We start from the raw sequence: 21,283 nt of genomic DNA, 5'->3' as shown, positions 1-21,283 counted from the left end.
TCAGGAGGCCTAGGCGGCCGCCGGCAACCCACAGCGCTGAGCCTGGGCCGAAGGCCGTGCTCCGCGGGAAGCAGCTGAAGGCTCCCGCAGCTCTGCCCCAGGCCTGCCTTCCCAGGCCTCCCCCCGCCGGTGCCCGAGGTGACGGGTCTGGGCCGAGGGCAGACCGGAGTGAGAGCTCCTCAAGCATCCTCCGGCTGCGCCTTCTTAGGATGGAGACCGCGGGGAAAGAAGGTTTAATTTTTCCATCCCGAAGAAATCGCAGGAAACTGTTCGTAGCTTAAAAACTCCAAAACCCGCGCTCTCCCTCCTCCCTCCCTTCCTCCGCCCCCTCCCTCCAGCCTTGCCCACCAGCTCCCACCATCTCGTCGCTCCTCTCCTCCTCCTGCTTCTCCCCTCCCTCTCCGGTCTCCCGCCTTCCCGGAGCACGCGCTGCCAGGACTCGGGGTGCTGGGCGGCCAATGGCGCGGCGGCAGGACGTGATGTAAGGCGCGGCTGTAGAAAAGGCGCGGACGCTTGGCTGGCGCGGACGGCAGAGCCGGGGCTGGGCTCGGCGCGCTCTTGGAGAGCATTGCGCGCGGCTGGGCCCGCGGCCGGCGGCTCCTCCTCCCACTCTGCTCCTCCTCCTTTTTCTCCTCCTCCTCCTCCACCTCCTCCTCCACCTCCTCCTCCTCCACCTCCTCCTCCACCTCCTCCTCCTCTTCCTCCTCCTCCTCTTCAATTCTCTCGGTGTGTCGGCTCGGCTCGCTGGCTTCGGAGAAACCCGTACTACAGTCGCCGACCCAACGCCTAAGCGGGTCGCCTAGGGCTGGGGGCGCACCCCAGGGAGGGGAGAGGTCCAGGCAGCTGGGCCGCCGCGGGCACCTAGCCGTTCCCGAGTGAGACCCGACCGCAGCCGTCGCCGCCTCGGGCAGAGTTTGCGCTCCTGCTTTGCGCCCGGGGCGCTGAAGCCGGGCGGGCGATGCCCGCGGCGTGAAAGCGCCCGCGGCGGGCGCCGACCTCTGCCCCCGTCTTCCCCCTTCCCGCCCCCCCTCCGCCCCGTGCCCTTGTGACCCTGGCTTTGGCGCCGCCGCCCAGGCGCCCCGCGATGTAGCTGCCCCTGTGCCTCGGCGGGAGGCGTCCTGGCCCGCGGGCGCCCGGGGCCCAGAGCCCGGCCTGGGGGCGCAGCCGAGCTCGGGCGGGGCCGGGGCCGCGGTGGCGATGCACCGGGCCCGTTAGCGCCGGGAGCGCCAGGCAGCTGAGGCGGGGGGCAAGCCCTCCCGCGGAGGAGCCGCGCCCCCGGCCCCGCCGGTCCCGCCGCGATGCTGTTCCACAGTCTGTCGGGCCCCGAGGTGCACGGGGTCATCGACGAGATGGACCGCAGGGCCAAGAGCGAGGCTCCCGCCATCAGCTCCGCCATCGACCGCGGCGACACGGAGACGGTAGGCGCACGGCTGCGGGGTCGGGTCTGAAAGCTGGGACGGGGCCGGGTCGGTCCGCGCTTCTGCTCTCCGAAGTTTGGGGGCACTTTGGGGAGCGTCCTTCGTGCCGCACGGGACTGGGCGCAGGGGATCCGCGGACAGGATGCAAGGCCCGTAGCTCCCGGCTCGGGGGAAACCCGGCTGCTGGGGCGGAGAAGGGAAACAAGGTTTAAACCGAAATTGCAGACCCCAAGGGTGCAAGAGAGCATTTCTCCCGAAGTGGGAGCGAAGTCCTACCCGTGTCCCGGGATGGCTCTCTTCTCACTGCACCGGGCCCTCTGGTCGCCAGCTCCGCGTTCCCCTCCACCGACTCGGCTGTAGCTGCTGGCGGCGCCGCCTGCGGCGCGGGGAAGGGCGAACCAAACGGGAGCAGTGGGGCTTCAGCCGGCATGGGCTGCTCCCCTCCCGCCTCCTGGCAATAGGAGTTCCCTCTCCAGCACAATTTCAGGGGTCCAAGTCTTCAGGGCGGGCGCTTTTCGTTGATCCTGTCCCTGGCCTCCTGGCCGGCCTGACCTGGCCAGGCCAGGGCTCGCAGTTCAGGCTCTGGCCTGGCTCTTGTGGAAGGAGAGTCCGTTTGGATCTCCACACCTGGCTTTGCCAGCCCAGCCCCAAATAGCCAGTTCCTCACCTCAGACTTCCCAGGGGGCCCGGCGAGCAATGCTATCCAAGCTGGGCTCAGAAGTGACCTTTAGAGGCTGAGGAGGTAGGGAGCACGGCCCAAGCTTCTCCACTTGGAAGGCAAGAGCAGCAGCCTCAGTGCCTCCAGCTTTGAGCTCTTCTTTCTCAGCCTGTCCTGGCCTCAGAGACTTTGAGGGTGCCCCTGTACTTCGCTCAGCATCTCCCAGGACAAGAGGGCCTCCGCTCCGGGGGGCCCAAGGTGGTGGAGGGGCAGGGGTGGCTGCGACCTGTCCTGGCTTGAACCTTTGGCATAAGGATCCAGAGATCACTGGGGCTCAGGCCGGGAACTCTATGCATCTCCCAGAGGCGTCTGTGTAGAGGGTGACTTAATGGTCATCTTACCCCTTTCCTGGGGCCCAGAGAGTGGCTCTTTTAAGAAACAGTTTTTGAGGGAGCTTTTGGAGGGCTTGACCGGAGTAGCCACTGCTGCCCCAGCCCTCAAAAACAGCCCAAGCCTTTCTGGGAAAAGGGCAGAGGGGCCAGGAAGGGGGAGAACTAAGGAGGGAGATCCGTCCAGGCCAGCAGCCAGGCCTGGGCCTCTGGCCGGCCCGGCCTGTGTGGGCGGGCCTGGGTTCTGAGCCTCCGGAATATGGGCCTTTTGGGGGTGGAGGAAGGGCACCGCACTCCCCGGCGGCCCTCTCTGCGTTTAGGGCTGGCCGGAGCCTCGGAGGGAGCTGCGGGTGCCCGTTTCCCCGCAGCGGCAGCCTCGGCGGAGTCGCAGGCTGACGCAGGCGCCGCGGTCTCCCGCCTCCCTCCCTCCGCAGACCATGCCGTCCATCAGCAGTGACCGCGCCGCGCTGTGTGCCGGCTGCGGGGGCAAGATCTCAGACCGCTACTACCTGCTGGCGGTGGACAAGCAGTGGCACATGCGTTGCCTCAAGTGCTGCGAGTGCAAGCTCAACCTGGAGTCTGAGCTCACCTGTTTCAGCAAGGACGGAAGCATCTACTGCAAGGAAGACTACTACAGGTAGCCCCCCACCCGGGGACACCCCCGCTGCCCTGCAGCCCCTCAGACACAATCTGGACCCCGCTCCAGTTCCAGGGGAGGGCTCCCCTCCTCCCCCCCCCCCCCCCCCCGTTTTCCAAGCCAGGACACATCGGGTGACAACTTTTCGAAATTTGAGGGAACTCTGGAAAGGTCTGGGAAGTACAGGGACCCAGAGAAAAGAGCCCAGGTCTGAGCTCAGGCACAGAAATAGCCTTGGGTGGGTGGGAGGGGGTCTGTGCTCCCCTCTCCCTTTGAAGTTTCTTGTGGGTCAAGTGGATGGAACAGAAATGGGCACACACACACACACCCTCCCTAAACCCAGGCAGCCTGGGCTGGTGGGGGGCAAAGCTAGAAGGAGAGCTGGAGGAGCAACTGGGTGCATTTCCGGGTCTTTCGTGGACCTGGGAGTGAGAGCTGCCTATAGGGTTAAAGACCCGCAGTCACTAACAGGCTCCAAGTTTGTTTCTCCTCTCTGGTTTAGGGTTAGGGTCTGTTTATTATTATTTTTCTTTCTTTCTCTCTCTCTCTCTCCCTTCCTCTGTCTTTCCCCATCTCCTTGTTTCTCCCAAATTACAAAGGTCTGTAGGATTCTCAGGCACGGGTGTGGAGGGCAGGGGTGAAGGATGAGAAGGGCTAAGGGGGCAGCCCCCCCTCCCTGGTCCCTAAGCAAAGGCTTTCCTGGGGCTTGCTCATGCTCTGGGTAAAGGAGAAGAGTTGTGGACATGAATATGGTTAAGGGAAACTATATTTCAGGGTAGGACAAGACCTCGGCCAAAATCTAGTTCTCTCTTCCTCCATCGTCCAACTTAAGGCTGGTCCCCATCTTATGGAAGCGATTTCCCCCAGTGGCAGCAGCGGCACCTGGAGGAGGGATCTGGGGGGTACCCAACCGTGTGTCCCCACAGTCCCTCCCTCGATGGTCCCTACAGGCGGTTCTCTGTGCAGCGCTGCGCCCGCTGCCACCTGGGCATCTCAGCCTCGGAGATGGTGATGCGTGCCCGGGACTTGGTTTATCACCTCAACTGCTTCACCTGCACCACGTGTAACAAGATGCTGACCACGGGTGACCACTTCGGCATGAAGGACAGCCTGGTCTACTGCCGCTTGCACTTCGAGGCGCTGCTGCAGGGCGAGTACCCTGCTCACTTCAACCACGCCGACGTGGCGGCGGCCGCAGCTGCAGCAGCCGCGGCCAAGAGCGCAGGGCTGGGCGCGGCTGGGGCCAACCCGCTGGGTCTTCCCTACTACAATGGCGTGGGCACGGTGCAGAAGGGGCGGCCGAGGAAGCGCAAGAGCCCGGGCCCAGGGGCAGACCTGGCGGCCTACAACGCTGGTGAGTGCCAGGCGCCCGGAGCGCCCCCATCGGGTTGGGAGAAAGTGTGTGGCATGGTCTGTGTGGAGCTGGAGTGAATCTCAGTGTGATTTATCTCTATCTATATCACTCTGCGCACTCTAGTCCTTAGATCCTCCAGTGCCTAAGCACCAGACGAGCAGGCAGAAGCGACACGAGGTTCCTCGGCTCCAGCCTGTGCGTACTCGGCTGGAGAGGGAGGAGAAGCTGCATTAGACCCTTACTGACCCCGGTGCAGAGCCTTGTCGCTGAGAAATTTTTCAGAGGCAGCTTTTCAGTTCGGGCCTTTTCCCCACTTTGCTGGTCAGAAAGTGCAATGACAGAGAAAGCAAGGTGGAGCCGAGACACCACACTGGGTTGGCAGGGCCGAGGCCGGGAGCTGGGGCGATGGATGAACTATTGGGGGCAGGACAGCAAGGGTCCCAAGAGAAAGGACTGGCGGCGTCCTGGGGGACCAGGGGCTCTGCCTGGCGTTTGGCCCGGTTCTGTGAAATGTCCTGAGGGCAGTAGGATCCGGAAACTTGGGTCCAGGACCCTTAGGAACAAGGGCTGGTCGCTGAGCTCGGTCCGATCGTCCTGCTCCACCAGGTCTTGGTTTTCCCCGGGTTCCTTCTTCCAAGCTCCAGGCGCTGGTTTGAGAGAGGCAACCTTAGGAAGCCGGCACCCGGGGATGAGACCGAAGTAGGCCTGGCCGTGTGCGCGGAGTAGGGTAGAGGGCTCCTTTCACATTTCCGGCATCTTTGAACCCCCGGCCATTCCAGGAGAGGCTCTGCCCCCTCCGGCGCCCCTCCCCACTCAGGACAGCTGCAGAGGTTCTGGGGCCCGGCAAATTGAACCGTCAACATCTGCCCGACGTCTGCAAAGCCAGGAAAGGTTTATGACTCCCCGGGCTTCTGAACTAGATAGAGTTTATTTGCAATTATTTTCTTCCCTTCATTTGCGGCAGAATCGGATTCGAAGGTTTTTGTTTTCTTCCTCCTTTTCCCCTTCCTCTAACGCACAGTGGAAAACAAAACAAAACAAAAACCCAGGACAGCAGGGAGAGGGCAGCTGCGGGAAGGAAGTCAGGATTATTTTGATCTTTAAAAATCTGAGCTGGCTGGGGAGGAAAATTCAGCGGGAGTGTGTGTGGGGGGGTCCCCTGTTCGCTCCAACGAAGTTGCTTGTTGGAAGGTAGATGGACGTATGTGTCTCGGTGTGCGGAGCTGGGAGGAAAATGCAGCCCGCTGTCTGGTCGATGGTGAAGTGGCTGCGGGCAGGTCTGTGGTAGTAGATTAAAGATTTGTTGAAGGTTCAACCAGAGATGCCAGCTCTCTAAGATTTCCACCCCTCATCTCTCACCACCCTGAAAATAGACTAAACGGAGTCCAGGCCAGGTCCCCCAAAACAAAGCCCTGTCTATTTGTCAAATGGGGCCGGCCCCCAGTAGGTAGCAGCAGGCGCCTCGGCCCCAGGGCACATGGTGAGTGGGATCGTGTTTTTCTAGCGCGCAGCTCAGCAACTGGGTTTGGAATAGGAAGGTAGAAGGGCACAGAAATTTATTTGTGCTTTTTGCTGCTCAGCCGCCTTCCCTGGCGAGGTCTGGCGGCACCGAGTGAGATGTGGCTGGAGACAGAGTTTCAAGGGACCTGGATCCTCTACCAGACATTGCTCGCCCATGCCATCTCCTTGTTTTTTTTCTCTGACCCCTCTCTCTTTTTTCCTTTCGACTCTCTCGGTCCCCCTTTCTGGCTCTCTCTGTCCTTCTATGTGTTTTGTGTCTCGGTTTCCCTGTTTTGGTCTTTTTTTTTTTCCTCCTCGGCCCGCGCGCGCGCGTCTCTAGCCTTGGCTCCGGCGATAGAAACCACGCACCGCGCGCCCGCGGTGGCTGTGCCGCTCGCTTATTCGTGGATCCCCGGACCAGGTTGGGGAAAGGGTACGCCTTCCTGGACGCGCCCGGGCCCGGGCCAGGCCTCCCCAAGTCTGGCTCCGGTTCTCCTTCCTCCCCTCCCGGCACCGGCAGGAGAGGAATGGCCTCAGTGTGGGCCGCGGGGCCGCCGGCGCTGGAAAGGGGGCCGTGGAAGGTGCGACTGCGGGTGATGTGTCTGAGCAGGAGTCTGTGTGCGTGTGTGCGCGTTTCTGAGTATGAGGACGAGCGCTTATTGGTGTGCGTGTCCCACACCCAGGGGCCCAGCCACCCCGACCCCTCCTTGCAAAGCCCTTGGCCCTGCGGGCCAGTCCAGGGCGGTGGGCTCGGGCAGCACGGGGTGGGCCGCCGTCGGTGCTCCCAGCCCGCCTCGGAGGGAAGGGCAGCCAAAGCCGTGGGGCCGCAGGGTCGGAAAGTCCTTCCGGGGCGGTGGCCACGGCAGCCCTCCTCTGGCGGCCCCTCCGTGCGCAGCCCCGGCCGCAGAGACAGAACTGAAACCTCCCCCCACCCCTGAGCGGGGCCGCCCGCCGGCCCGGGGCGCAGACGAGGCGCTCTGAGCCCGCGAGGGGCCCGGGCCACGCACTTTGCGCCGGGGGTTTGTCCGCCACGGCTGCGGGAGTCCCGCGCGGACCGGCCGGACGCCCGGGCCTCCCCCAGCCCCAGCTTTTTGTGTGTGTGCCTGGCGGCGTAATTACTGATTTGATTCCAATCCATTATTTAGACAATTGAACCTACAATCTCGTCTTTAGTAAAATGAGGCGAAGTCAGATTTGATTACAGGTTCAGTCCCAGCGACAAGAGCTCGAAACCCGATGGGTTAATAACAGATCACGAGTAAATTATTCATGATTTTACGAGCTCTTTAGCTCCATTGAATCGGCCTAATTGAGAGGAAAAAAAAAAAAAAAGGGAGAGAGAAAGCCCGGTCCTCCCCCTCCCCTCGGCCCCTCGCTCCTCCCCGGATCCGATCTGGGGGAATCTCGGCCGGCCGGGGCGTGGGGGACAGGAGTGAGGGCGCCTGGGGTACCGGACAAATCTGGGCCCAACGGCAACTTCCAGGCCGCCCTCTCTTCCCCCGGCGCAGCTCCCCACCCGCCGCTGGCCTGCATGGCCTCCCAGGCTTGGGCTGGCTCCTTTTCTTCCCTCCCTTCCTTCCCCTTCTCCCCTCTTCGCCACTCCCCAGCCAGTAACGGCTTCCGAATAGGCTTTCCTGCGGGGACCTAGTTTCTTTGAGACCCGGAATTCTGTTCCTTAACCTGGACCCCCCACCACACATTCCCCTCTGTTCCGGGCCTCGCTGTCCCCTCAGGCTCTCTGTCTCTCCGGATTTCTTTCTGTCTTTGTAGCCCTCTCTCTCTCCCATTCTTTCCCCATCTCCACTGCTTCCCTTTCTTCTGTCTCCTCTCTTTTTTCCTGGCTCTGCCCATCTTCCCTCCCTACCCCCTCTTCTCTACTCTCTTTTCCTTCTCTCTGTTTCTCCCTCTGTCTCTTTCTCCCCTTTCTGTGCCCTTTCCCCCCCCCCCCCCCCCCCCCCCCCCCCCCCCCACAGATCTAGGCCACACTTGGGGCACATCCCTTGGGTGCATGGGGCGCCAGGGTCCCCACGGAGCTCATTAACAGCAGCAAGGCCCAGGCGGGGACTGGGCAGAGGGATGGGCCCAGAGATCCCCTGTGGGGAGGCCTGCCCCACCCCCCCGTGGAGCTGGGGACGGGGGGCACAATGAGGGTCGCTCCCTGCAGTGGGGGCAGGGCAGTTTCCATGGATTCCGTTTGGAGTCATTTTCTGATCCCTTTTTACATTGCTGGACTGCATTCTTCACTCTGAGTGCTTTCAGTGGGAGTACAGCCCTGGTGGGGGACCTGGGTGCCTGGGTGCATGTGGGAATGGACCCTTTAGTAGCCACTCGCTGACAGCTTCAAGGTTAGTGACAAGACCAGCATCTTGTGAATTCTTTCTATAAGGGACAGCTCCCCACCTGAGCAGTGGGTGGAGTAGGTCACCAGGAAATCGGGAATACTTCTGAAGCGGTTTTGCCAGATTAAGCGCAGGACGCCCAGTTAAATTTGAATCGCAAGTAAACAACAAATAAATTTTTAGTGTAAGTGTATCCAATACAATATTTGAATTTTAAATAAACAACAAATAATTTTTTAGTGCAAGCATGTCCACTGCAATATTTGAATTTTAGGTAAACAACAAATCAATTGTCAGTATAGGTATGTCTCATGCAAAATTAGAGGCATACTTATACTAAGAAATTGTTCGTTGTTTATTTGAAATTCAGATTTAACTGGACAACCTGCATTTTTACTTGCCAAACCTGGCAGCTCTATTAGGGACATATGATGGGGCATAAGATACATTCCTAGCTGTCTGCTTTAGGGGACTGAATTGATCTCTTATGAGATTTTTCCCAAAGTAAGACCTTACATGTAGGATGGCTCGGGTTGCGATGAAGGAATCTTGGAGAGAAGTCCTTCATGTTCCCATCAGGCACCAGGTTGCCAAGTAACTTTCTGAGGCCTTAGATTTCCAGCCCTGTCCCTCACCCCCATTGCCTTCCAGGCATTGGCAGCCCTGCCCCAGCTGGGCCCCTTCTGGATGGGGACTGGTTCCCCCAAAGAGCCATGCTTCATCTTTGCCTGCCTTTGTGGTGCAGTGGAAGGAACCGGGCAAGGACTGCAGTGTTGAATCTAGGCTCAGTCCTTACCAGTGGTGAGGCTGTGTACACATGGCTTCATTTCCCTTAGCGTTCGTTTCCTCATCTCAGAAATGAGATGAATAGCAGTAGCCACCTCTTGGAGCAGTAGTGAAGGCTCCATGATATATGCAAAGCCAAAAGCTTTGCATATACCCTAGGTGTCAGATACATGTTAATTTCTTCCTCCAACTTCCTTCTCTTTCCGGCTAGAATTCTGCCACTCTGTGAGATTTCTAGAGATCGCGCTTCACCTCCCTGCCTCGTTCAGCCAGTCTGTCTAACCGGGAAGCAAGTGCTTCCCCAGGGCAGGAGGAGAGGAATAAACTACAAAATAGAGTTTCCAACCTTGGCCCAGTGCCCATATCCCGAGGTCAGCCAGAACTTCAGGACTGGGGAACTGATGAGGGGGAAATCAAAGTTGAGTGGAGAGAGGTCAGTCATGGACTTTCAGATGCCCACCCCAAACCCTGGGAGGGAGGGGGAGACTGGGGACAGCCTCCTTCCTTAGGGAGTGCAGGGGGAAACGGGAAGAGTGTTGGCCAGGGAGCCCTGTGCACTGCTCTGTCCTCAGTCAAGCGATTTCCCTTTCTGAGCCTCAGTTTCAACATCTGTAAAGAGGAGGAAATAGTGCCAGGCTAATAGGGTCGTTTTAAGGATTCAGTGAAAATAGGGGAGGCCTTTAAGCACATCACCTGGACTTGAATAAGCCATCACCAAGTTGTAGCTGTTGTTATTGATGACTCAGAATGGTTTTGGGGAATCTCTTAGAGCTGGGTTTGAATCCGGCATTTACTGGCTGAGAGACCCTGGGCAGGCAGGTGGCTCTCTGGGAGCCTCAGATTCTCCTATAAATCTATCCAGTGGGAATAATATTGTCATCTCAGCGTGGTGCGAGCCATGCCGAGTGGTCCTGGAGCTAGAAACTTTTAGTGGCAGGTGGGGCGGGGCTGGATCAGGCCGTGTAGCGGGGCAGGTCAGGAGGTTCACCTGCCGCCTTCTGCGTGTCCCCTCCCCAGCGCTGAGCTGCAATGAGAACGACGCGGAGCACCTGGACCGCGACCAGCCCTACCCGAGCAGCCAGAAGACAAAGCGCATGCGCACCTCCTTCAAGCACCACCAGCTTCGGACCATGAAGTCTTACTTTGCCATTAACCACAACCCCGACGCCAAGGACTTGAAGCAGCTTGCGCAAAAGACGGGCCTCACCAAGCGGGTCCTCCAGGTCAGCTGGGCCGTGGCCGGGGCTGAGGGTGGGGACATGTGGAGAGGAACCTCACAGCGGTGTGTCCCGTGGCCTTGGAAGGACCTTCCACCCCCACCCCCACCCCGCTGCGTGCACTTCCCTTTGTCCTCTGCTCTTCCTCCATCTCTTCAGTCTCTAGCTGGTTTTCAGGGTTGTGGGTTCTTTTCCCTCTCTACCTCTTTTTCCATTTTTGTCTAGATTTTTCTAGGTTGTGTATGCCTGTCCCTCTGTCCTCTCTGTCTCCACACCTAGCCTCTTTTCTTTCTTATAAGAACAGTTCTTCGTTGCCCTTTATTACTTAGGTGACACTCAAAGTGTTCATGGAGTAAAAGGTTCAAGCATTTCAGAAAAATCCAGAGCATCTCTGGATGTTGGTCCAGAAAATCGCACCAGTTGTGTACTCCTTTTGCCTCATGCCCCTCACTGGTCCTTTCTAGTTTCTCTTTGGGTCTCTCTCTAGATTTTTCATCTCTTTGTTATTTCTTAGACTCTCCTGGAAGCAAGGTTTGGGAGGGGGGATGTGGACCGACCCCCTGGGGGGCCGGGGGAGCTGGAAGAAGATGGCCCCTCTGAAACTGAGCAGAATTGCACCTGTGAGGGTGCTTTCTGCATAGAGAGGCCCCAGAGCTTTTACCAGATTCTCGAAGGGTCTGTCCGTACCTCAAAGATGTTAAGAAACATAGTTTGGGGAGTCCCAGGCTCCTGCATGACCCAAATTCATGGCAGAGATTTGGGCCACCACTTCTCAGATGGTCAGCTCCTCCTCTTATTCATGTCACCGTCCTGGGCAAGTCATTAAACTCCTCTGAGTCTCAGTTTCCACATACGTAAAAAACAGGCACAAGAAATTATCTATACCTCCGGCTTATTCGAGAAATCGTCGGGATAACATAAGGGTCCAGGACAGCGACTGACCCTTAACTGCTCAGTGGATGATAGCTAAGAGTAACGTTAACTAGATTGAAAAACTAACTGGTATTAACCAAAATGAATGATTATTCTGGTCACTGGACTTCAGTTTTCCTATCTGTACAACCATAAGGTAGGAGAGGATCTCTTTCTTTATAGCACAGTTTAACCAATTTAGTCCTTGCAATGTGTGGTCGTAGGGAGAGCAAAGTACATTTTGGGGTAAGAAAATCAAGAGATGAAGATCTGACCGCGGTCTCACGACAGGAGTGGGGGTGCTGGGATAGTCCAGGCCAGTCTGATTTATCCTCCAGCCCCATGTCATTGGGGACTGAGCGCTGTGGGACTGGGACGCTGAGGGGGTGCGCGTGAGGAGGGTAGACACCAAGGGCTGCTCGAGCACCCTAGGTGCGAGTATGTGGCGGGGGTGGGGGGGAAAGAATTTGGGGGCGTGTTGGCAGTGGCGGGATGGGACTGTGACTCTTGCGCTGGTCGGTGGTTCCCCGGGGAGCTGGGAGTCCCGGCCCAAAGCAGCATTGGTCCCACTGCCCGCACACCTGCGCAAAGCGCAAGGTTCTGGGGCAGCTTGGTCTCTGGCGGGCTCTGAGACGTAAAGGAGGCAAGGGCTGGCCAATGGGACGCTGATGCGCCGCTCTGGGCCCGCCCCCTACTCTGCGTGGGCCCCGCCCTACCCATTTGGGTCCCTTTTGCCTGCGGGTCCCTTTGTCCTGACCTTGACAAGGGGCAAGGACATTGCCTCGCCCTGCGGGGCCTCGGATCCCTCTTGTCCGTTTCCCTCAGACTTTGCGTCCTTGGGTTACGTCCCAGATCCCTCCTTGGCACCCCCGCCATTCCTCATGAGCGAATTTGGTCATCTGCCTCTTCTCTGGTTAGTAGGATACTTTGTCCCTTCCCCTGTAGGGAACCCTTTAGGGCAAGTTGGTGAGGGCCATTCAGTGGAACAAGCCCTGGGAGCAGGCCAGGGCAGGAGTGAAGCAGAGCTTAGCTCAGGAGGACCTGCTTTTAGTTCTGTCCCTCGGCTCCCTGGCTGTGCCTCTTGAACAGATCAGTTACCCTCTCTGAGTCATAGCGTTCTTACCTGTAAAATGGGCACCATTGGGGCATGTGCCTCTCCCAGTTATCCTGATTCAATGATAATGAGTAAATGCTCATAGCTGAGTCTGAATCTGGTTGAGGAGTCATACTCTGTTGGCCTTTGAGGCAGGAGGCTTCCTTGGTTCCCTGATTTAGGAACAATCAGGTTCCCAGTATAGTTGTCTCTTATTCTTTCAGCTGACCAAATATCTATTGGCACCAGGTGTTGGGGACACAGAGATGAATGACTCACAGCCCCAGCCCTGAAGAAATTCACCCTCTTAACGTTAGAAACAGACCTACATTCAGTTTCCCCCTAGTCTGATCTGTTGGGAGGTGGGTTCTGGGGGAGACCAGAGAAAACTAATTGTTCTTTGGGTAAGGAGGTTCCCTGGAGGGACCTGGGCAAACACTTGCCCTGTGTCTTCCTCTCCTAGAATCCTGAGCCAGCCTGCTCATACCTGTATGCCCCAATACCATGGGAAGTCAGAAAAGCCAGAGGCCAGGAACTAGTTGAGGGAGGAAAGCCCTGACAGTTAGGGGGTGTCTCCACATCAGTAAATGTTGGAGAGCACTACTGGGTGTCAGGCACATTTAAAGGTCTGTGAAACACATTTGCTCACTGGGTTCTCACTGTCAGACATCTGATAACCTCCTCCTCGATGTACAGATGAGAACATTGAGGCCCAGATGATTTCCACTTGCTCCAAGTCAAGCGTTGCTATAAGTAGCAGAGCTGGATCCAAATCCAAGCCTGTCTCTGGGCAATGGATGTGGCTCTTTCTCCACTCAGCCAGCCCAGCAGTGACTGACTCTGACTGTGAGTATCATCATGGGCTTGTATGTTGTTGAGGGTGGCAGTGGTCACACCCGTAAGGCAGCCCAGACGACTGCTGTCCCTCTTCTTAGATCTCCAGATCTCTCACACTGATCTTTAATATCCCCTAAGAGCCCAAATGCTCATGATTATGCCACATTTTGCAAAGCTCTCATCTGCCTTACTTTAGTACTTTCCTGCCCATTTTACAGATGAGAAGCTTAAGAACTAGTGAGATGATATGATTTGCTGGAGGTTACAGGAGCCAGACGCTGGCAGGGTGGGGCTCTTTCCCAGGGGCGTTCTGACCATTGATGGGCCAGCTGGGGGAGGTGGGATTGGGAGCCTTTGGGGACCAGGCAGGTAGTGGTGTGGCTTTGGAAGGTAACAGACTGGTTCAGGTCCTTTGGGACTAACGAGCAGTGCAATTTGGGCACTTACCATCTCTCTGAGCCTGATTCCTTATCTGTGGAACAAAGATAATAATCGTTTGCGTCTTGAGAATTCTTGAGCATTGAGACAATGACTGGAGGAAGCCTCCAGTGAAGTGCTGCGTGGTGTAAAGTAGGTGCCCAGGAAGTGGTTCTGGTCTATGCTAGCTCAGTGGCACTAAGCCTTGGGTGTCCCCTGCAGGTTGTGGTCCTGGTTCACCCTTCAGAGAGGGTCTGTAGGCAGGGGCAGGTTGAGATGGAGGCTGTGTTCTCAAAGGGGATTGATAGAGGGTGTGTGTGTGTGTCCCCCAGGCAGTGTGTATTGTGTAGGGGCGTTCTGGGCTGTTGCTGAATCTGTTATGCTTAAGTACCTCCTATGCGGTAGGCCTCGGCTGCCGTATCCCCTACTGGAATTCGGCATCCGCTCATGTGAGGTCCAGGCCCAGCTCTCCCACTTACTCTCTGAGCCATATTGAGCAAGTGACTTAACCTCTCTGAGCCCCAGTGGCCTCGGCTATAAAATGGGGATGATCGTAATATTCATTAGGTGTTTGCAAGGAGTAGATGAGATGACTTCAAGTATATTTTATAAAATATGGATTCGGGACTCAGTGCACATGAACTTCACACCCATTTACACAGTAGGGTTCAGCCAACCAACCTCTCTTGCACTCATTAAAAAAAAATTAATTATCTTTATTTTGCAGGTGAAGAAACTGAGGTTCAGGGAGACTAGGGACCCTTGCTCTCAGTCCCACAGCTAGTAAGTGATGAAACCAAGAGTCAAGCCCAGATCTGTCTTGATTCCACAGCTCTTTCTGGTGTAGCACAGTGTAGGGACTGCGACCTTCCTGCCTTGGATCGAGCTGTAGAAAGCAGCAGCAGAGACGGAGAGAAAAGGAGTGGGTCGTAGAGGCTGTGTCTCGGGAGCAGAGCAGAAATCTTGTAGAGCTGTTAAGTGCAGAAAAAGTACTCAAAATTATCACCAGCAACGGCATGGCCACTGCAATTCTCACTCTCTACCCACGAGCAGAGTGACTGGGAGAGAGAATGGACCCTTGTACGGATGTCCATGAAGACGTTAGGCTTTGCAAATGCTTAGAGACCATTCCTCAACACACAGATGCCTCTTCGACTTGTCTGTCTTCCTTCCTGGGGAAGGGTAGGGAAGGCAGAATAGGCCCTGGGCTTGGGGACAGGGGTGGTGAGCTGATTGCTCTGGATGGGTGAAAGTATCCGTAATGTTTCCTGGTATGACTTCGAAAGAAAATACCTTTTAATCTTCAACAGTTTACAAACAGTTTTTGGATGACTGGTTAGTTGTCACTAACTTGTGTGAGCACACCGGAACTGAGAATGCTAGCTGTCCTCTATTCACTCATTTATTCAACAAATAACTGACCTTCTGTCTTGTTCTGGGTGGGGTGTGACCCAGACAATGAGTGGGACCTGCTAGATCTGGAGCAGGAGCTATGATCCAGAAGGCAGACAGATGTGCAACAAATAATTACAAATGGCAATAATGTTAGTGCTTACCTTGTAAGGCACTCATGAGTTACTATGTGCAAAATGCTTAGAACCTTCTGGAGATGACGCCTGGTTCTTAGTGAATAATATTTGTTATTATGACTATATGGGGCTGCTGTACCAGAGGACATATACTCTTAATTTTTTTAAGATTTTATTTTATTTTATTTATTATTATTTTTTTAGATTTTTATTTACTTATTTGACAGACAGAGATCACAAGTAGGCAGAGAGGCAGGCAGAGAGAGAAGGAGGGGAAGCAGACTCCCCGATGAGCAGAGAGCCCGATGTGGGGCTCGATCCCTGGACCCTGGGATCATGACCTGAGCCGAAGGCAGAGGCTTTAACCCACTGAGCCACCCAGGCGCCCCTTAAGATTTTATTTTTAAATGATCTCTACATCCAGTATGGGGCTTGAACCCACAACCCCAAGAACAAGAGTCATGCGCTCAGCCGACTGAGTCAGCCAGGCGCTCCAGGACACATTCTTTTTATTCTTTTTTCCTCACATCCCATTCATCACAAGACAATAGCCCCACAATGGCCTGGAGTGTCTGTGTCGCTTACCTCATCTGGTTGGACACTTTACATGCGGCCATTGGTTTGATGTTATTAAAAATGCCATGATGTAAAAATGAAATCTTAAATAAAAGAAAAAAGGAGGGGGACCGTGCTGGCTGACTCAGTCGGTAGAGCATGATTCTTGATCTCAGGGTTGTGGGTTTGAGCCCCGTGTTGGGTGTAGAGATCACTTAAATAAAACCTTATTATTTTTATTTTTTTTAAAGATTGTTTATTTTAGAGAGAGAGAGCATGTGCGTGCATGTGTGTCAGGGGGCAAAGGAGAGGAAGAGAATCTCCAGCAGACGCCCCACTGAGTGCACAGCACACCCCAAGAGACCCAATTCCAAGACCCTATAGGACTCCCCACAGATGAAGAAGGGGGCTGTCAGTTTAAGAAGATGGGCGGGTGGAACGGGTCATCTTCTGACGTCTGCCCTGGGATCTCCAGCCTGTCAGGACCCTGAGAGGCCATAGAGATGGTGCGCTGTCATCCTACCCTCTCACTGTATGGGCAGGGAAACTGAGGCAGACCCCGAGGTAGGGGACCAGCACAAGGTCGCTGGGCGGGTCAGTAGCAGAGCCGGAACTGGAAGCTGCATTTGGTGCTTTTCCCACTGCCCCGCAGTTGCTTTTGTGTTTATTTTCTCACTCAGGATCACATGGTAGGAAGAGCATGGACTTTTCAATGGCAGATATCCCTACATTCGAGTCTCAGCGCCGCCTCTGTGCAACCCTGGGCAAGTGACTTCACCTCTCAGAGCCTCTCTGGTTTTAAATCGGAATGAACGGGGGACGACGATGGTAGCCCCTGCTTGGCTTCTCCCGGAGCTGACTGGGGACATCACACATTAGAGGGCAGGGTAGTGCCTGGCGCACAGAGGTCCATCAGTGTTATCTATCATTACTACTTTTTTTTTTTAAGATTTTATTTTAAAATAAAAGATTTTATTTACTTATTTATTTGACACAGAGAGCACAAGCAGGGGGAGCAGCAGGCAGAAGGAGAGGGAGAAGCAGGCTCCCCGCCGAGCAGGGAGCCCAGTTCGGGGCTCCATCCCAGGACAGGAGCCGCAGGCAGACACCCAACTGACCGAGCCACCCAGACGCCCCTCTGTCATTACTACTATGAATTCAACACACGTTACTCATTCTTCCCCTTTGCCAGTCCCTATGCCATGTCCCAGGGACACAAAGATGACTTAGACAGGGGCCCTGCTCCAACAGCCACTTGGGAGGGGACTTTTGGGAGAGAGTTCTGGTGAAACCCTGTGGAAGGTGAAAACCAGGCCCAGGACGAAACCCCGCCACAGCCTGGCTTTGGGTTGCCTTGTTGATTTCATCCGCCAGGTTCCCAGTGCCTCAGATTGGGTAAAGCAGAGAAGGCAGTTGGGGAAGATGGTGTCATTGTTTACAAACCACTGTTAGGGGCAACAGCGGGAGAAATAGCTAACAGCTGGCAGCTAACTGGTTCCAGCCTGTCCCCAGGGCTTGGAGCCCTGGACCTAGGAGCCCGTACCGCCCCCAGGGCTCCCTGCTCCAGCTACTGCTTGGAGAGACACACACAGGCCGGGACAGCGGAGAGGGTGGCCCCGAGGCTTCAGTCTTCCGTGTTAGACCTGACGTGAGACTGGGGAGTTGCTTCCTCTCTGTTGATTTTTACCATTGGCCATTCCCTGAGCCAGAGGGACAGAGTCTCATACCTGCAGAAGGGAAGTCCTCCCTACCCTAAGAAGAGCAGGTTGTCAGTGGTCTTAGAAACACTGTACTTACCTGCAGGCCTCCAGAAGAGGGGATGGGCTCGCTTTGGGCAGAAGGCCAGGGAAAATGTGCTTTCTTCCTGGAAGACACAGCATGCAGGGGAAAGAGCTTTGTTTCCTGACCTCACGGTGTCTGAGTCTCTCCTTAGGATTCTCGTGGATGTGCCTTTTTTTTTTTTTTTTTTTTTTTTTAAGATTTCATTTATTTATTTGACAAAGACACATGGTGAGAGAGGGAACACAAGCAAGAAGTGGGAGTGGGAGAAGCAGGAAGCCCGAGGCAGGGCTTGATCCCAAGACCCTGGGATCATGACCTGAGCTGAAGGCAGATGCCTAACAACTGAGCCACCCAGGTGCCCCAGAATGTGCTTATTATTTGAGCCCAAATCTTATCTGGCCACCAGAAAGGCTCATTGGACACCACAGACCCCCATAGGGGGGTGGTCCTCAAGGGAAGGCGGGGCCAGGATTCAGCCCTTCCCACCCATGCCTGAGACACTGGGAAGACAGGCAGATGCAGGCACATCTGGAAATATGCAACTGGACACCCTAGAATTTGTAGAATTCTCTAAGGTCCTTTGTTTTATGGGGAGGCTTCTGGCGGGTGTTTTTCTCATGCAAAGGGAAGTGATGGGGCCCTGCCTTTGGGCCTTTTTTCTTTGGGAGATACAACTACCCCCCCATCCCCACTCCTTCCACACCCCCCCAACCGGATATCCTAGGCCTCGCTCAAAATATTTTGAGGACCTCTGGGTTCCACTAGATCTCTCTGTGCAGTTAGACTGGACTCCAGTAGCTGGGGGGTGGGGGGCAAGGGGGGTTGAGCTATGAAGATGAGTTTCTGTGTTTGTCTTTCCGAGTGTGTACAGGCTTGTGTGCAAAGGTGCGGGTGTAGAGGGATGTGTGTGTCTGTGGCCATGGAAAAATGAAAGTAAATATTCTCTCTTTTTGGTATTCTTTGCATTCCAAGCTCAGTTCTCACTGCACAACGCACCCACCTCTCTCATAAATGATACTGGGGTGTGGCCGATTTGGAGAAGGAATTCGCAGGTCATCACCTCCCTGGACTGGCTTTAATCCAGGGGGCTCTGTCCACCCCACCCTGAAACCTAAAACCCCCTGGGGGTCCAGGATAGCCAGTGGCTTCTCCCCCGATTGGCGTCGGGGAGTAGGACTGCTGTCTCTTTCTTCCTCAAAGTAACTCTTTATTGACTGATTCCTTTGTGTTCTTGACACCACTCTGGTATTTCCCACTTTCTGACCACGAAGCACTTTCAAAATTGTACCAACGAGAACTTACGGGATCTATTGCCTGCTTAAAGGCAACTGCCAAGGGGGGAAAAAAGAATCTCTCAACCATTGTGAAAAATGTTTCAGTTTGTGCACACCTTCTGGAACAGCACTGTCCAATAGAAATGAAACGTGAGCTACATGTGGAATTTTCCATTTTAAGTTTTTTAGCAGCCACATTCCAAACACAAAAAGAAACCAGCAAAATTAATTTTAAGAGCACGTTTTATTTAGCCCAATATATCTACAATATTATCATTTCAACACGTAACCAACATAAACAATAATACTGAGATAGCCTACCTTCTTTTTCTCCATACCGAGTCTTCAGATCTATTTCCATGTCTTCCCCTACAAAGGGACCACTTTGTGGCTTGTCCCATTTCAAGTGTTCAGTAGCCGCTGGTGGCTAGTGGCTACCATACTGGAGAGTGCTGCTCAGCTCTAGAACCTTCTAACAGAAAGGGAAACCCAGTACTAGCCATTAGAGAAAAGGAAATTTTTATTTTATTAAGAGCAAAAATTGCCAGCCCTGGGGCACCTGGGTGTCTCAGTCGTTGGGCGTCTGCCTTTTGGCTCAGGTCATGATCCCAGGGTCCTGAGGTCCAGCCCCGCATCAGGCTCCCTGCTCAGCTGGAGGCCTACTTCTCCCTCTCCCACTCCCCCTGCTTGTGTTCCCTCTCTTGCTGGGTCTCTCTCTGTCAAATGAATAAATAAAATCTTAAAAAAAAAAAAATGCCAGCCCACCCTTTTTTTAATCCCCCTTTCTGCAAAAGCCTGATTGGCATCTGGGGTTGGGGCGGGGGGAGGAGGAGGCTCTGCTGCTCTCCGGATCCTGCCTCCCTTCTCCTAACCAGGGCTTCTGTCTCTCTCTTGCCCCACGCAGGTCTGGTTTCAGAACGCTAGGGCCAAGTTCAGGCGCAACCTCTTACGGCAGGAAAACACGGGTGTGGACAAGTCGACAGAGGCAGCGTTGCAGACTGGGACTCCATCGGGGCCGGCCTCGGAGCTCTCCAACGCCTCACTTAGCCCCTCCAGCACGCCCACCACCCTCACAGACTTGACCAGCCCGGCCCTGCCAACTGTGACGTCCGTCTTAACTTCTGTGCCTGGCAACCTGGAGGGCCACGAGCCTCATAGCCCCTCACAAACGACTCTCACCAACCTTTTCTAGTGACTCACGCCCTCCCCTCCCCCCCACAATTTCTTTAAAAAAGAAATTATCTTTAGTTGAATTCCAAGTGTATTTTAAAATAGAGGCTTTGAGCAACTAACTAACCACATTTTAGGATCTCGCCTGGAAACAGAGGAAGAAAATAATTGTGTGTCCCGCTAATGCAGCGGTGTGGACTTGAGGAATTACTTGGAAAATCTATCTGCAACACAACATTTGTGTCACTGTACAGTTTTGTGGACTGAGCGAGGAAAAACAACAAATAATTTAAGTTGGCTAGAGCTTCTGTATTTTCAAAGACTGCCACGTGCCTTAGGAATACTGTTTTATCTCCATACTTTGGATGACTTGTTCATTTTTCTCTCCCTCTTTTTCTCTCTGTATATTTATGACCAGAGCAAAAATGTAAAAAAAAAAAAAAAAAAAAAAAGTTTGTTACTTTGAATAGTCCTAAAAAGAAAAAAAAGAAAAAAAAAAAACAAAAAATCAAACCCCCTCCAACGGTCGCTTTGTTGTTTTAGAATTTTAAGGTGGAAGTCTGTTCGAATATCAGAATTTGTAAAATCTAACCAGTAATAAAACCACTTATTGAAACTAGTTGGTGCTGCTGCTGTCTGGCGGGGTGTAAAATTCACAGGACTTATGGGTCTTACTGAAGCCCAGACGTAAATCCCAGGATCTTCTCTCTCTCTCTCTCTGTCTTTTTTTTTTTTTTTTTTAAGATTTTATTTATTTGACAGAGACACAGTGAGAGAGGAAACACGAGCAAGGGAAGTGGGATAGGGAGAAGCATGCTTCCCACTGAGCAGGGAGCCCGATGTGGGGCTCGACCCCAGGACACTGGGATCATGACCTGAGCTGAAGGCAGACGCTTAACGGACCAAGCCACCCAGGTGCCCCCCGGGGTCTTCTCTTATTTAATATTTATTTATAATACATGTGGGGCCCCCACATCTGTGCCAGGCTTTGGGCTGCCTGTTGAAACCTGGAGATTTCTTGCCATCAGGGGAGTGGAGGCAAGCACAGAAGAGATAACCTTAACATGGTCTGCATGATCTGTGCCAAGTGGAGAGTATATCAGTGAAGTACCATTAGTTCATTCATTTGTTCTTTCGAGTATTAAATTAAGTATGCTCTGCTGGGGCGCCTGGGTGGCTCAGTGGGTTAAGCCGCTGCCTTCGGCTCAGGTCATGATCTCAGGGTCCTGGGATCGAGTCCCGCATCGGGCTCTCTGCTCGGCAGGGAGCCTGCTTCCCTCCCTCTCTCTCTCTGCCTGCCTCTCCATCTACTTGTGATTTCTCTCTGTCAAATAAAAAAAAAAAATCTTTAAAAAAAAAAAAAAAAAAAAAAAAAAAAAAAAAAGTATGCTCTGCTGAATACTTGTGATGGAGGGA

The 21,283-nt window shown here is 54.5% G+C and overlaps 1 protein-coding gene across 1 annotated transcript; it reads left to right on the top strand.

Annotated features, from left to right (window-relative positions):
* Positions 1-1,198: 1,198 nt before the first annotated feature.
* LHX2 (LIM homeobox 2) lies at positions 1,199-20,464 on the top strand. The gene is made up of 5 exons (XM_059412198.1): positions 1,199-1,418; positions 2,900-3,102; positions 4,053-4,456; positions 10,099-10,304; positions 19,602-20,464. Exons 1-5 carry the CDS (start codon positions 1,299-1,301, stop codon positions 19,887-19,889), a joined length of 1,221 nt encoding a protein of 406 aa, XP_059268181.1. The 5' UTR covers positions 1,199-1,298; the 3' UTR covers positions 19,890-20,464.
* Positions 20,465-21,283: the final 819 nt, after the last annotated feature.

Source organism: Mustela nigripes, chromosome 9, assembly GCF_022355385.1.
Source record: "Mustela nigripes isolate SB6536 chromosome 9, MUSNIG.SB6536, whole genome shotgun sequence".
Taxonomy (NCBI): Eukaryota; Metazoa; Chordata; class Mammalia; order Carnivora; family Mustelidae; genus Mustela; species Mustela nigripes.
Note: the sequence above shows the minus strand (reverse complement) of the source record. Positions and strands in the feature narration are given on the sequence as shown.